This window comes from Microtus oregoni, unplaced genomic scaffold (assembly GCF_018167655.1).
Source record: "Microtus oregoni isolate MIOR12 unplaced genomic scaffold, Mior012 000012F_ref0000307, whole genome shotgun sequence".
Classification (NCBI taxonomy): Eukaryota; Metazoa; Chordata; class Mammalia; order Rodentia; family Cricetidae; genus Microtus; species Microtus oregoni.
In genome coordinates this window covers 51331062-51347607 of record NW_024543071.1, presented here as the reverse complement: position 1 = coordinate 51347607, position 16546 = coordinate 51331062, and the positions used below count along the sequence as shown (strand labels likewise).

At 50.3% G+C, this 16546-nt stretch overlaps 1 protein-coding gene across 1 annotated transcript; it reads left to right on the top strand.

The window, feature by feature from the left end:
- Positions 1–3575: 3575 nt before the first annotated feature.
- On the top strand, positions 3576–16424 carry Naaladl1 (N-acetylated alpha-linked acidic dipeptidase like 1). Its single transcript, XM_041661550.1, has 18 exons — positions 3576–3775; positions 3855–4027; positions 4104–4225; positions 4580–4702; positions 9561–9844; positions 9927–10031; positions 10511–10596; positions 10718–10837; positions 13047–13132; positions 13215–13278; positions 13361–13428; positions 13558–13649; positions 13736–13826; positions 15120–15201; positions 15282–15455; positions 15600–15687; positions 15786–15878; positions 16096–16424. Exons 1-18 carry the CDS (start codon positions 3576–3578, stop codon positions 16280–16282), a joined length of 2238 nt encoding a protein of 745 aa, XP_041517484.1. The 3' UTR covers positions 16283–16424.
- Positions 16425–16546: the final 122 nt, after the last annotated feature.

Here is a 16546-nt window from a genome sequence, read left to right as displayed (position 1 = left end):
AACTCACAAAGATCCGCCTGCCTCTGCCTCCCGAGTGCTGGGATTAAAGGCGTGCGCCACCACTGCCCGGCTTAACTTATATTTCTTAATTATACATTATATTTTTAAATGAGCTACACAATCACAGTACCTTAATTAGAGCAGAAATACATATAACAAAATTGACCTTAAATATGTATCAATAAGCCAAGATCCATACCAAAGTAAATTATTTATCTCTATAGCATATCTACCTTTAAGCGTAAACAGACATTTACAAACAATATTTGGGAATATGGGCACAGTTCTGTCCAAACCTTTTCCTGCTGCTTATTGGGCGAAGTAATTTTTTGAGGGGTGTATTTTTGAAGGTGTTCAAGGCAACCTTTCAGGAGGTCTTGGTCCATAAAACCATTTTGGTCTGGAAGCAATGCACAGATTCTCATCTTCTGTGGAAACAAGAGAAGAACTTTTCCAAAGCAACATATCCTTAGCCCCAAATTTGAAAGTCATGATACCTTTATAATATCCATGCTGGTTTAGCGTAGCAGCCCATACAATGAAAAGCCTCTCTGTACTTAGCTCCTTCATAGTCAGAAAATCCAAAGAAAACACAATAATACACATAATCCAGACTCTCTGTGAATTTTTTATTTTTATGTGGCTTATTTTTCTTTATTCCTTTTAATCTATGACTATCTGTACTCTGTCTCTTTAAAGACTTTACCCCTTTTTAAAAGCATTAACTTTATTTTATGACTCTCTATGTTCTTTTTCTTCTCTCTTCCAAGCCTACATACATTTATCCAACACTGTGACCCATTTAGAGTTCTTTTATGTCTGAATCTGTCCTTATTGCATTATCTGTAATTCTCTACTATCATGAAGAGCTTTTTAAATGGTAACCAGCTTGGTTGCAGTGGCTCTGGATGCTGGCTCCACCTCTCTCCACTTTTAAAATGGTGGAAGCACCACTAGTGTTAGCTCTGGGGCTGCCAGGCAGGAGCCACGCGCATCATGAGTGTGCAGCACATAAACCTTCTTTATCTGAGTAACAGCCAAATCTGCAATGCAAGAGCACTGTGCAGCCAGGAAACATCTCTGTTTATGGCTGCAGGAATCTGCCCTGCTCTCCCACCTGTGCAAGCCTAGTAGACCTGATCCTGCTGCCTGCCCAAGTGGGGAACGCTGAGCAGTGGGCATAGTCTCTGCTACTTTCCTGATGACACCGAGTGGGCACACAAACACCCGAGCCAACAAATGCCATTGAAATGCTTCATAGCCAGAGTTGGCACTGATGGCACAACCCAGGAAGCCATGTTTTAAAACGGCTGTGGCTTTTTTCCTGCTATGGCTGGATCAGGAAATCTCTCTTAATGGAGCTGCGGCAAGCCACCAGCAAACAGCAAGAAGCTGTGTTAAACTCTGTATTTTTTTCTTTTGTGGACTAGAATTCCTCTTCAAGCTTTCTCAGGTTTTATGTGGATTTAGCTAGCACACATTGGAGCGCCAATTTGTAGGAGGAGGGCCCGCTTGTTCATCCTGGCCACCCAGAACCAAAATAATCACACAGAAACTGTATTAATTAAAACATTGCTTGGCCCATTAGCTGTAGCTTCTTATTGGCTAACTCATATTAATTTAACCCATTTTTATTAATTTGTATATTGCCACGTGGCAGTGGCTTACTGGCAAAGATTCTAACTGGTGTCTGTCTCAGGCGGAAGATCCATGGCTTCTCTCTCTACCTCTTCTTCCCAACATTTCGTTTAGTTTTCCCCGTCTAGCTCTGTTCCCCTATAGCTCTGCTATAGGCCCAAAGCAGTCCTTTATTAACCAATGAAAGCAACACATAGACAGAAGGACCTCCTTCACCAACGTTTTTTTTTTTTTTTTGGTAGGGTCTCATGGGGCTGGCCTCAAACTCACTATTTCCTAGGGTGGTCTTGAACTCCTGATCCTCCTGCTTCCACCCCAGAGGGCTGTGATTGCTGGTACCATCATGCCTGGCTTGAGTTGATTTCTCAAATGTTGCACAAAGAAACGTTGTTCACCAAGCTCTGAGACTCAAACACAGCTGCATACTCACTATGGACTAGGTGTCCCACCCGTGGCTTCAAAAGTTCCAAGAACTAAATCCTTCAGAACAGGGTGTGGCTGTACCCTGGGAGTCATCTGAATCTCTGGCATTCAGTTTATCAGATAATTAAGCAACTGTCCTCCAGTTCCCCCAAATTGACAATCTTCTGATAAGACCAAGGCCACAGTCTTGGCCTTGATAGTCACCAAGCCTGTCTGTCTCTCCTGCTGGACTTTGCTTCCTCAGAACCTGCCATGAAGCTGGCTTAGAGCTGAAAAAACCTAGGAGGAAATAGATAGGAAAATGGGTGTTGAGAGGCAGATGAGGGTCAGTGGGGAAGAAGGATAGAAGAGGAAGGCAAGTGGTGGGGGGGAAGGATGGACAAGTGGTGGGGGGGAAGGATGGACAAGTGGTGGGGGGGAAGGATGGACAAGTGTTGGGGGGGAAGGATGGACAAGTGGTGGGGGGGAAGGATGGACAAGTGGTGGGGGGAAGGATGGACAAGTGGTGGGAGGGTAAGGATGGACAAGTGGTGGGGGGGAAGGATGGACAAGTGGTGGGGGGGAAGGATGGACAAGTGGTCGGGGGGAAGGATGGACAAGTGGTGGGGCTGTGGGGCAGTAAGAGGAGTAGATGAGGGTGGGAGGGGCAGATAGATGAGTGAGGGCAAGCCCGGTGGTACAGCCTCTAATCTTGTAGAAGTGGGAGAGGCTGGCAGATGTCTGTGAATTTGAAAGTAGCCTGATCTAGAGAGTTGTAGGCCTCCTAGGGCTATAGAATGAGATTCTGTCTTTGGGGGAAAAAAAAAAAAAGGATGTTGTGTAAATTCCACATCTGTGGTTGGAGAACTTTGTTTTGCTGAAGTGATATGGGCTTCCTGGTTTAGGTTCGGCAACAGGCTCGCCTTCACAAGTCCCACTTCCACAAACTGGAACTTCTGAGAGGAAGAAACTGGAAATCCCGCCAGCGTTTCCCTGCATTTGTGCTCTGACACTGGGTTGTTAACATCTCTCCAGATGGTGTCTTGCTTCATGAAGACAACAGCACCGTTTTCTAGCAAGGAAAATGGGCTCAGGGAAGCTAAGTGAATGTCTAACATGACACGGCTTGTCTAGCAAAATGACATCATTTAAACTAAAAAGTCTGCTCAGGCCATCAAGGCACCAGTGTCAGAGACTGAATGGCACAAGGGTCACAGGGTTCACAGTGGGGCAGTCAGCAGGGCCCTGTGTGTGTGTGTCCCAGACCTGCTGTGCCGTGTCACAAGAAGACCCCGGAAGGATCATTCCCTTTGTCAGCTGTGGTGTTCCCGCATTGTCCTGATTCCTTCCGAGAGCCTTTACAGGTAAACAATTCAAAATGTGATTCGGGTGTCAGCTTCTGGCTGTCACTGCAGGATGTTCCCTGGCTCTTCACAGGGGCAAAAGAACAGCACCACCCATGAGTAATAGTTAACCAGCTCGACATCCCACATATAAAAAAGCCCAGTCAGGGCTTGCTGGGCTGTTTCCACAGGATGCACTGGGCAAAAATACTCGGGGCGGTTGTCGGGGCTGCTGCCCTCTTGGGGCTGGGGATCATTCTGGGCCACTTTGCTATCCCCAAAGCAACTGACCCTCCAGCCCCCAGCACTTCAGACTCCCAGGACTTGGATCTGGAGATCCTTAACCTTGTAATGGAACAACTTGATACCGGCAGGATCCAAGAGAACCTTCGGTGAGCAGTGGGCCCACCCAAACCCCTGTTAGCTGGAAGCCTCCCCTGACACCCTCCCCCTCCCCTGCTCACCCTGCAGAGAACTCTCCAAGGAGCCGCACGTGGCCTCCAGTCCTCGGGATGAGGCCCTGGTGCGCCTGCTGCTGGAGCGCTGGCAGGATACGGCAACTGGCTTGGACTCCGCCAAGTCCTATGAGTATAACGTCCTGCTCTCCTTCCCCAACCGGGATCAGCCGAACGTCGTGGAAGTCGGTGAGGTCCTGTCCAGGAATGCCGGGGTGGAGAGGGCTGCTGCTGGGCCCAGCTATAACCAGGCCTTCTCACACAGTGGGCCCAGATGGAACCGTCCTCCACTCCTTCGTACCCCGAGAGAAAAATCTGACCGGGGAGCAGGGGGAGCCCAATGTGTTGCAACCTTATGCTGCCTATGCACCCGCTGGCACCCCACAGGTGAGTCTGGAACCCCCCTACCATATTCTAGCTCTCCTTGGTTCCCCCTCTTCCCCCTCTGAAGCTGAGGCATCTGAGAAGCACTTCAAGCAGAGCCCAAACCCCTTCACTGATCTCACACCTGCTGCTGTTACTCCTACCCTCCATCTGTCAGTCAGTCGTTCAGTAAATGCTAGTTAGTGGTCCCTGCTCAAAACTTTGAACAGGTCACCTAGATAGAGAAGGCAGCCATCTTTGGGGTACATAAGAGGAGTGGGGAGAACAAAATTTCTTGCTATTGTTACTCAATCTTTGTCTCCCTGTGTACCCGACTTTGGCCAAGCTGGCCTTACAGATCTCTTCTCTTGGGATTAGGGCCTCCTCGTTTATGCCAACCAAGGCTCTGAAGAGGACTTCAAGGAGCTAGAGACTAAGGGAATCAAGCTTGAAGGCACCATCGCCCTGACTCGCTATGGGGGCGTGGGGCGTGGCGCCAAGGTAAGTAGCATTCGCCATGCAGATGCCCGGGTGGAGAAGGGCCAGGGGCAGACAGAGCACCAAGGGGAAAAGGGCAGAGAGGAAGCAGTGCTGGGAGAGAAAAGAGGATGAGCTGGGAGCATATGTGGACTGGTGTCCCTGAACACCTGGGCTGTGCTGCCTGGCACCACAAGGGCCAACAGGGTCACTCTGTGTAGCCCTGGCTGTCCTGGAACTCGCTCTGTAGACCAGGCTGGGCTAGAACTCAGAGATCTGCCTGCCTCTGCCTCCCAAGTGCTGGAATGAAATGTGTACCACCACTGCCCAGCTAATTGGCAAATTTTAAAAGAAAGGTAAAAAAAATCTTTTAAAAACCCTTTTAGGCCGGGCGGTGGTGGCACACGCCTTTAATCCCAGCACTCGGGAGGCAGAGGCAGGCGAATCTCTGGGAGTTCGAGGCCAGCCTGGTCTACAAGAGCTAGTTCCGGGATAGGCACCAAAGCTACAGAGAAACCCTGTCTCGAAAACCCAAAAAAAAAAAAAAAAAAAAACCTTTTAAAGCCGGGCGGTGGTGGCGCACGCCTTTAATCCCAGCACTCGGGAGGCAGAGGCAGGCGGATCTCTGTGAGTTCGAGACCAGCCTGGTCTACAAGAGCTAGTTCCAGGACAGGTTCCAAAACCACAGAGAAACCCTGTCTCGAAAAAAACAAAAATAAATAAATAAATAAATACCCTTTTAAAATATTTGTTTATTGAAGAGAAGAATGTCCTGTGTGTGGGAACAGACAGCTTGCAGCAGTCAGTTCTCTCCAACACACTATGTTTGCCCCGGGGCTTGAACTCAAGTCATCAGGCTTGGCGGCAAGCACCTTTTGCATGCTGTGCCTTCTTACCAGCCCAGGAATTGAATCTTTAAGTTGTGTTTTATTCAGAGACCTGGTGACCTGCAAAAGCAGCAGACAGACATCTTAAAAACTGGCATTTCCTCCCCAGCCAGAAGGGAGGAGAGACAAAGGCAGGCAGGCATTCTGGAGCAGGGTCAGGCCGCCCTGCTCAGGGCCAGCCACACCTCCAGGCTTGCAATGTTTGTGGCTCTCTTCTTTTCATCTATTACACTGTCTGCTCCTTCTCTGGGTGCTGAGCTCAGGCCCTGAGTCTAGTTAGTGTTTGCTACCAACTGTGTACTCTTGGGCCTGGGGGCGGGACTAACTAGACAAAACGGACCACTAACAACACATCCAAAGGCTTCTTTCTGCAGCACAGAGGATCCGGATGGCAGTTGTCTTGTCAAATTGGGGAGCTCTAGGTTTCAGGGAGAGAGGCTGTCTCAAAAGATGAGGTGAAAGTGGAACACGCCTGAACTCCCTGAGGAGGGAGGCAGAGGTAGAAAGACCTCTGAGAGTTCCAGGCCAGAAAAACAAACAAACCCGTGTAGTGGCACGCACTGCACGAATCTTTAATCCTAGCAAAGACAGAGGATTTGTAGGACTTTTGAGACAAACCTGGTCTACGTAGGAATTCCAAGACAGCTAGAACTACATAAACAAAACAAAGCCAGCAACCTAAACAAACAAATGAATAAGGTAGAAAGTGATCTTGTGCGCGCACGCGCGCGCGCACACACACACACAGAACACAAAAACAAAAAGGAAAGAAATAAAAGGCTGGGGTAGCTGCTGTTTGTCCCCTTCCCCAGGTGATTCAGGAAGGTATTCTATCCTAGTCAGGGGTTCTTTCTTTTTTCCTTTTTCTTTCTTTCTTTTTTTTTTGGGGGGGGGGGTGGTTTTCTTCATGACAGGGTTTCTCTGTAGCTTTGGAGCCTGTCCTGGAACTAGCTCTTGTAGACCAGGCTGGTCTCAAACTCACAGAGATTCCCCTTCCTCAGCCTCTGGAATGCTGGGATTAAAGGCGTGTGCCACCACCGCCCAGCTAGACAGGGCTTCTCTGGCTGTCCTGGAACCCACTCTATAACCAGGCTGGACTTGAACTCACAGAGATCCTCCTGCTTCTGTCTCCCAAGTGCTGGGATTAGTAGGCTTAGGCTTAATTAAGGTTTCTGTTGTAATAAACACCAGGACTAAAGCACCTTGGGGAGGAAAGTATTTCTTTCTTTTTCTGATGTGGCAGGGGCTGGCCTTGAACCCTGAGCTTCTGACCCCGCCGTCTCCACCTACCACCTGCTGGTGTCGCAGGTGTGGAGCAGCCGGATATCAACCAAGTTATCTCACTGTTAGTCTCCTTTTTGTTTGTTTGCTTGTTTGTCTTTTTCATTGTTTTGGAGTCTTACTACGTAGCCAAACCTAGTTTCAAACTCACTGTGTGTCTCAGGTTAATCTTGAACTCCCGATCCTTCTGCCTCAGCTTCCCGAGTTCTGGGCTTGCAAGTGTGCACCACCATGCTCACTTCGACGCTCACCCTTTTTTTTAAACGATGTGTGGGAAGATTAAGCTTATGCTACAGCACAGGCTAGCCTAGAACTCACTATGTAGCCCAGGCTTACCTCCAACTCAAGGTGATCCTCCTGCTTCAGCCTTCTGAGTGCTAGGGTTACAGTTGTGAGCCTCCACGCCTGGTTTGGCTGTCACCATTTTAAAGTCTATGGTGTGTTCAGAACATTGGCAATATGCACCATCATTGCTGTCCAGGTTTAGCGCCTTAGCATTATTGCAACCAACATTCCAGGGGCTGTAGAGCTGACTTGTCTACTAAAAGTCATACTGCTCTTGCAGTTCCCAGATCCCAGTCAGGGGGCTCACAACTATCTGAAACTTCAGCTCCAGGGGGATCAGGCACCTCTGGCCTCCTCAGGTACGGGCACTCGTGCAATACAGGTATACACACACATAATTTAAACAAAGAATAAATCTTTCCTCTTATTTTGCGGAGAGGGGGCAGGGTTTTTCTGTGTAACAGCCCTGGCTGTCCTGGAACCAGATTTGTAGACAGTCTGGCCTCAAACTCACAGAGTGCGCCTTCACACCTGTTTTTTTTTTTTTTTATTGAAACTGAACTTCCATTTAACAATGTCTTCTCCCGCTGCTCCTCAGGTCTCTGATAGCCTCAACTCCAAGTTCTTTTCTGGTTTTAATTGATGCGCATGAGTGTTTTGCCCCCCATGTAAATGCAGAGAGGGCATCAGATCCCCTGAAACTGGAGTTCTAGATGTTTATAAACCACCATGTATGTGCTGGAAACTGAACCCAGGTCCTCTAGAAGAGCAGTCAGTGGTCTTTTTGTTTGATTGATTTTTGCTGTTTTTTAGGCAGGGTTTCTCTGTGTAGTCTTGGCTGTCCTGGAACTTGCTTTGTTTAGCAGGCTGGCCTTGAACTCAAGGAGATCCACCTGCCTCTGTCTCCGGGGATTAAAGGTCTGCGCCTCCTTTGCCTGGTGCAGCTAGCACTCTCTCTAGCCCTGCCAACTTCTTTATTTTTTTTAATGAAAAAGGATTTCAGAAGTTTCTTTGTTTTTGTGTCTCAGTGCCTGTATGTTTATGTTGTGTGGGTGCCTTCTGTGGCTAGAAGAGGGCACCTGATCCCATTGTGATGGAGTTACAAGTGGCGGTGGTGTCGACACACGCCTTTAATCCCATGCCTGGGGAGCAGAGGCAGGAGGAAGGAACTCTGAGTTTAAGGCCAGTCTGGTCAACAGAGGAGTTCTGGGACAGCCAGGGCTACACAGAGAAACCTTGTCTTGAAAAGACAAAAACAAACAAACAAATGAATAAATAAACACACACAAACAAATTTTAAAAAATTAAAAATTGTACATTTCCTTTCTTTCTTTCTTTCTTTCTTTCTTTCTTTCTTTCTTTCTTTTGAGGCAGGGTTTCTCTACATAGCCCTGACTGTCCTGGAACTCTGTGTAGATGTGGCTGACCCTGAACTCACGGAGATTTGCCTATCTCAGCCTCCTGGGTACTGTAAGGCACCATACTTACCTTAAGTGGCCTTTTGTATCAGACTGAGTTATTTCACCTAGCCTACCAGTTTCAAGGTTCCAAATAACACGCACAGTTGGACTGGGATGCCGTTCAGTTGGTACGATTGGTTGCTGAGCATGCACAAGGCCCTAAATTGGATTCCCAGCAGCCCAGAGAACTGAATGCTATAGCACAAGCCTGTAATATCAGCACTGGAGGGATGGGGGTGAAGGCAGGAACAGAAGTTCGAGGTCATCCTTGGATAGAGTTTGAGGTCTTATGGGTTGCATAAGACCTTGTCTCCAAGTCTATATACCACCTCTTCCTCATGTGGACGCTAATGGACATTCTCCTTGGCTCACATTTTAGATGTGGAGAATGCTGCTGCTTATGAAGGGTACACACTTTTTTTTTTCTTTTTTTCTGCTTGAAACGGAGTTGCATTCTGTGGTCCAGGCTAGCCTCAACTGCACATCAATCCTGTTTATGCTTCTGGAGTGCGGGGATTGCAGGCATTTGCCACCACAAAATGACTTACATCTCATTCTTTCTTTTCTTTTATTTTTTCGTTTTTTGATACGAGGTTTCTCTGTGTAACAGCCCTGGCTGTCCTGGAATGAGCTCTTGTAGACCAGGCTGTCCTTAAACTCAGAGAGATCATCTGCCTCTGCCTCCCGAGTGCTGGGATTAAAGGCGAGTGCTGGGATTAAAGGCGCGCGCCACCACCGCCCGGCTACATCTCATTCCTTTATAGTATTCCATCCAAGGATTGCTCCCATTTTCTCATCCAGACATCGCTAGTAGCCCAAGTAGTTCTACCATAAATGTCTTGGGCCAGCATTTTCTTGCTCATGGGAAGACAAAGCAATTCTGATTTCCATGTAGAGAATCGAGGAGGCGGCATAGGGCATGCCTGTCCCCATCTGTCACTTACACACAGTCTCCTCTGCCTTCTGCAGGCCATTAATGCTGCCAAACACGGAGTGGTTGGAGTGTTGGTATACACCGACCCTGGGGACATCAATGATGGGAAGACCTTGTCCAGCGAAACCTTCCCCAACTCTTGGGGACTGCCTCCCTCAGGTGTGGAGCGAGGCTCCTACTATGAGTATTTTGGGGACCCTCTGACTCCCTACCTTCCAGCTCACCCCTCTTCTTTCCGCCTGGATATTAACAACATCTCGGGAATTCCCCCAATTCCTGCACAGCCCATTGGCTTTGAGGATGCAAGAGACCTGCTCTGGTGAGCCTGTGCCCAGTCCTCCGCCCTTCCCCAGACACCTGCAGATGCCAAACTTACCCTCACGGCACTCTCTCCTCCCCAGCAACCTCACTGGACCCCCTGCCAGTACCTCCTGGAAGGGAGCCCTGGGCTGTGACTACAATCTGGGGCCTGGCTTCAAGCAGGACGGGAGCTTCCCAGCAGGCAGGTAAGGCGGAGTTTCCCTCTTCCCTTCAGTACCCCCAACTCCCTTCTTCCCTGACATCCTCTTCCCTGACTTTCTTTCCTCCCTCTCCATGACCATCTCCCAGCACTCTCCAGAACAGCTTGGTCTTTGGGGGAAGCTCACTGAAAGAACTGTGGCCCACCAAACCCCATGAGTTCTCCCTGCCCCTCCCACCACTTCCCACTCCAGCCACTGCTCCCTTTGAACCAGGACTGGCCAGTACACTCCTGGCCAACGTCCCCATCTGAGCATTCCTGCCACCAGTTGTCTGTCCCCTCTTCCCAAGCCAAGGAGACTTCCAACCAAAAGAGGGACAGCTTTACTTACTGCTTTTCTTGGTCTCTACTGGGCAAATGACTGGTGGTGTCTGTCACCTTTCTCTTGGCCTCACTTTCTCCTAAATTTGATAGGGGGACAGGAGAGTGCTTAAATTCTAATCATATCCTTTATCCCACCCCTAGCGAGGTGAAAGTGAGAGTTCACAACAGTCTGGAGCTGAGAAACTCCTCCAACGTCCTGGGCATCATCCGGGGGGCAGTGGAGCCTGGTGAGCCTGTTTGCACCAAGCCCTGCCGCTCCCCTGGGGCCTGCCGTGGTTGCAGCCCACCTTGGTCTGCCTGCCCTCTGCTGTCCCTTCTCTGCCCCTCCTACTCTGGTCCTCCCTTCAGATCGTTATGTGATCTATGGAAACCATCGGGACAGCTGGGTACACGGAGCCGTGGACCCCAGCACTGGTACCGCCGTCCTCCTGGAGATCTCCCGAGTCCTGGGGACCTTGCTAAAGAAGGGTGAGGCTATCCTTTCTCCTGGTAACTCCTCCAGAAACCCCAGAGTCATTTCCAGCCCACTTCTGTTTCCTCCCAACTCCAGGGCTCACCTGAGCCAGGCCATGAACCCTGGGGCATAATTACCTGGGTACCAGCCCTGGCCTTGGGAGCCTCAGGGCTCAAGGATCAGATAACTGATATATGCAGCCATCTTCAGGAGCCTCCTAGTAGAGCCAGGCCCCAGGCTGTAAACATGGTCCGTCTATGCTCTGCCCATGGCCAGGCTGTAAACATGGTCCGTCTATGCTCTGCCCATGGCCAGGCTGTAAACATGGTCCGTCTATGCTCTGCCCATGGCCAGGCTGTAAACATGGTCCATCTATGCTCTGCCCATGGCCAGGCTGTAAACATGGTCCGTCTATGCTCTGCCCATGGCCAGGCTGTAAACATGGTCCGTCTATGCTCTGCCCATGGCCAGGCTGTAAACATGGTCCGTCTATGCTCTGCCCATGGCCAGGCTGTAAACATGGTCCGTCTATGCTCTGCCCATGGAGGTGTCATGCCTTTTAAGGAAAGTCTAACTGTTCTGGTGACATTCCAGCACCAGCATCCCTCAGGAAGGGAGAAAGCTGAGCAGCCAGGGACAGTGGCTATCAGAGGAAAGGGCAGGAAGGAGGTTGAGGGTGTCCAGGTTGGAAAAGGCACTTGTGACATGAACTGGGGAGTTGTTAGCACCGCAGAGACCAGCTGAGGCCAGGTGGTGAGCTGGAGACAGGTAGACTCAGGGAGCTCTGTGGCCAGTCTAACCTGTTTGATGAGTTCCCTACCATGGAGACCTCATCTCAAAAAACCAAGGGGTTACTTCAGCATAGCTAATCTTTTCCTTATGCACTGATTATAATTTAATATCTCAAAGTAGCAGAATCTAAATAATGGATTCACCTGTAGATTGTCAGGGAACACTAATACATAGTATGGAGATACGTGCTTTCTGAAAATGAGAAAACAATCAACACCCCTAACGTCTGGACTGCACACACACCCACTGGCACCCACAGAACCTCGGGGGTCTGACCCAGGACCACACTGTGCCTGTCTCACTGGGGTCCTTCGTTTCTAGCAGCCCCTTAGCTGCTCTTGTCTGGGCTATCCTGATTACAGTCAGGTTCTACATCTCTGGCAAGGAAAAGTGTGGGGATTTGTAGCCGCAAACATGTAATCATAGTGTATATAACCATTTTGTCCCCTTAAGCCAAAAGCTGAGTGTTAGGTATGGTGGCTTATGTCTGTAAGTTCAGATCTCTTTTTTTAAAAAACATTTTTATGGTTTATTTAACTTTATTTTATGTGCATTGGTGTGAAGTGTCAGATCCCCTGGAACTGATCTTCAGATAGTTGTGAGCTGCCATGTGGGTGCTGGGAATTGAACCCAGGTCCTCTGGAAGAGCAGTCTGTGCTCTTAACCACTGAGCCATCTCTCCAGCCCCGAAGCTCAGGTCTCTTAAGACCTAGGCAGGAATGCCGGGAGCTCCAGGCCAGCCTGGTCTACAGAGTGGGTTTCAGACCATCCAGGGCCACAGAGTGAGACCCTGTCTCAAAAGGAAATAAATGAATAAATAAGGGTTGGGGTTGCAGGTCAGTTGCAAAACTGCTTGCCTAGCATCCAAGAGGCCCTGGATTTGATTCTAGTGGAGGCAGGAGGTTTAGAAGTTCAAGGTCAACCTCAGCTACACAGTGATCTTAACACTGGGGAGGTGGAGGCAGGGGGATGGTGAGTTTAAGACCAACTTGTGCTCCATGAGTAGTTCTAGGCCCACCTGAACTATATAGCATGACCCTGTTTCAGAAAATAACAAAGTAAGACTCAAACAATAATGATCAAATAATCCAATTGCAGCCAGAGGTGATAACAAAACAGGGAGCACGTGGAGCTGAGGGAATAATGAGTCCATGGGGGCAAGCATGGAGTCTCTGGGTGGCTGGGGACTGTGGGAGGCAGGGTGGGGCACTGGATAAACCACAGGGCTCTAGAGCCAGCTGTCTGGATTTGAACAAGGCTCTGCTGCTTACAGGCTATGACCTTGGGCAATATGTTGAGAGGGGGAGGCTAGAAAGGGGACTGTCTCCTGGAAGGGTGAGAGAAGGGTGCACACCTTTTCTAGCTCCTCCCTTCCTTCCATGTCCCCAGCTACTCCCTGACCTTTGACTCCTCATGGCCTCTTCTCTCCAGGCACCTGGCGACCCCGTAGATCCATCATCTTCGCCAGCTGGGGGGCAGAGGAATTCGGGCTCATTGGCTCTACGGAATTCACAGAGGTGAGTAAGTCCCACAAAGGAATGGGTGGAAGGGGTCTTTGGATGTGGCCATGACAGACCCAGGTGTTCCCCCACCCTGTAGGAGTTCCTCAGCAAGCTGCAGGAGCGCACGGTGGCCTACATCAATGTGGATATCTCTGTGTTTGGTATGGGAGGCTCTGCCAGCTGTGAGTGGCCTGGAGCAGGAAGGAGCTAGGTCTGAACGGATCTCCTTGCTTCCTTCCACAGCCAATGCTACCCTCCGGGCACAGGGGACACCCCCTGTACAAAGCGTCATCTTCTCTGCCACCAAAGAGGTACAAGGGGTTATGGTGGATCTATGTGGGGTGGGCAGGACTGGAGCCCAGATCACAGTCAATCTGGGGATTGGGGTCTGGCAGAGTGGCTGGGCTTCCTGAGCCACCAGATGTTTCTCTCTGTACCAGATCAGTGCACCAGGTCGCAGCGGCCTCAGTATCTATGACAACTGGATCCAATATACCAACCGCAGCAGTACAGTGTATGGGCTGGTCCCCAGGTGAGCCCAGAAACCAGAAAAGCAGGACCATAGGCCCAGCATGTCCACCCAGCACCCGCCAAACGCTATTCTCTTCCCTCCTCTAGTCTAGGTACACTGGGTGCAGGCAGCGACTACGCATCATTCATCCACTTCCTGGGCATCTCTTCCATGGACCTGGCCTACACCTACGACCGGGTGAGCAGTCTTCAACACCACTTCCCTCCCAGTACAGATGCATCAAACCTCAGGGGAAGGTTTGGTACAGACTGGCTCAGTCTGTTTCCTGTTTCTATGACTGACACCCCGACAAAAGCAACTTTGAGGAGGAAGGGTTTATTTCAGCTCCTGAGTCTAGGTCACAGTCATTTACAGCAGGGAGCCACAGCAGCAGGAGCTGCAGGTAGCGCATCTCATTCCCAGAGAAGGGCGGAAAGCAAGACTGCAAGCAGGTTTCCGGTGCTCAGTTCAGTCCTCTGCCCTGCCCTAGGGAATGGTGTTACCGTTGAGATAACCCACCTCGACGGTCGTAATCCTTTGAGGTCCTCCCACCTCAATGAATGTGATCAAGACTCACAGACGTGCCCACACGCCCTCCTGATCTAGACAATCCCTTAAAGAGTCTCTTCCCAGGTGATTCCGGATTGTGTCAAGTTGACCATTAAAACTAGTCATTAATACTGGTCAACACAGGTCAGCTGTCTTAGTTGGTTCCTATTGTTGTGAAGAGACACCATGGCCACAGCAATTCTTATAAAGGAAAATATCTGATTGGGGCGGCTTACAGTTTCACGGTCTAGTCTGTTGTCATCGTGGTAGGAAGCATGGTAGCACGCAGGCAGGCATGGTGCTGGAGAAGGAGCTGAGAGTTCTATGTCTTGATCTCCAGGCAACAGGAAGTGAACTGTGTCACTGTAGGTTGGGCATAGAAGACTCAAGGCCCACCCCCACAGTGACACACTTCCTTCAGTGAGGCTAAACCTACTCCAGCAAAGCCACACCTCCTAATAGCACCACTCTCTATATGAGCCTATGGGGGCCAACTACATTCCAACATCACACCGACTTTCTCGGGTTCTCTGAGCATGTTTCCACCCATCAGACTGCACTGATGCAGACATGCTCCATCTTCCTCATCTGCAAAGCCCTGCCATGTCATGGTATGTCCTACTCAGGAGGAAGAAAGCACTGCTGCCAGCTAGTTGTAGGATGGCAGTGACTAGCGGAATTGAGTTTAGAAAGCTTTCGTGAGTACTGGCACTACTCAGGTCATGTTAGGGAACTAAGGAATCCCGTTGTGGGGACTGCGGTGGAGGCTGCAGTGCCTCTGGCCTGCAGCTCGAGTGGATGCACTAAGGCCCTTTCTCCCCCTGGCTATGTGGCCTTTGGGTGGTGGAGCTGGGATCCACATATCTGACTCACAGCCCCAAGCTCCTCCTCGTTCCTATGTGGGTGCACCCCCAGCCTGGTCCCTCTTCCTTACTCCTCTAGAGCAAGACCTCAGCCAGGATCTACCCTACCTACCATACGGCTTTTGACACGTTTGAATATGTGAAGAAGTTTCTGGACCCTGGTGAGGAGGAGACGGGGACATTCTGAGGAAAGAAAGGTGGGCGCTAAAGATGCAGTCCTAGCCTTGTGTCTCCTCCACAGATTTCAGCAGCCACCAAGCCGTGGGCCGGACTGCTGCTAGTGTGCTTCTTCGGCTCAGTGACAGCCTCTTCCTGCCCCTCCATGTCAGTGACTATAGTGAGACGCTGCACAGCTTCCTGAATACTGCTCAGAGGGACCTCGGCACCCTACTGGAGCAGCACGGTATCAGCCTGGGTAAGCACACACCGACAGGGAAGTTCAGAGAACCCTCTATCCTCAGACAGGGCTAAACCGCATGCTCCTCACAGATCCCCTGGTGACACAGTTCAGGGAACTCTCTATCCTCAGACAGGGCTAAACCACATGTTCCCCACACAGATCCCCTGGTGACCGCAGTGAAGGAGTTTGAGACAGCAGCTGCGGCCTTGGTCAGGCGCATCTCAGCACTGCAGAACAGCAGCCCTGAGTGAGCATGAGCAGGGGACACGTGTCTGGGAGGGGGCATACGCACATAAAGCTAGCAGCTAGACTGCTGGCTTGCAGGGTGACCGACATGCCCTCCAGCCCCTTGCAGGTACGGATGGTCAACGATCAGCTAATGCTCTTGGAACGGGCATTCCTGAACCCAAGGGCTTTCCCAGAGAATCCTTACTATAGGTGAGTCTGTGCCAAAGCTCCTGGGAGGTGGGGTGGAGCAGTGATCCCACCCAAAGAGGCTTCCTGCTTCACTCACAAACAATCCACTCACTGATGCTGAGATGAGGCCCTCCCTGCACTGCTTTTAGACAGCAGGTGGGGGCTTTTATAATTGCCTGCTGATAGTGCAGAGTTCCAGGCCAACCCCACTGACGGTCAGCTTGCTGTTTCTCCTCAGTCACGTGCTCTGGGCACCCAACACAGCCTCTGCTGCCACATTCCCAGGCCTGGCCAACGCCTGTGCTAGGGCCCAGGACACCAACTCTGGATCTGAAGCGTGGGCTGAAGTACAGAGGCAGCTTAGCATTGTAGTAACGGCACTGGAGGGAGCAGCAGCCACCCTGAAACCCGTGGAGGACCTCTGACCCTAGCCCTGTGTCTTGGGGCTCCTCTTATCTTGCACCTCTCACACCTGTTTACCTAGTTTATGTCCCAGTCTTTGATGAGGTCAGGAAACACTCTCAAGCTTTTGGGGCAACAGCCAGGGTTCTTGTAGATAAACACACCTGCTCATGGTAGTGGGTGAAACTTGGGCCCAAAGCAGCGAGTAGAGGCCACTGCCTAACCTTTCTTTTTGCCCTGCTCTTCCATGTTCTATCTCTCTTCTCAACCCTCAAATAAAAAAAGTC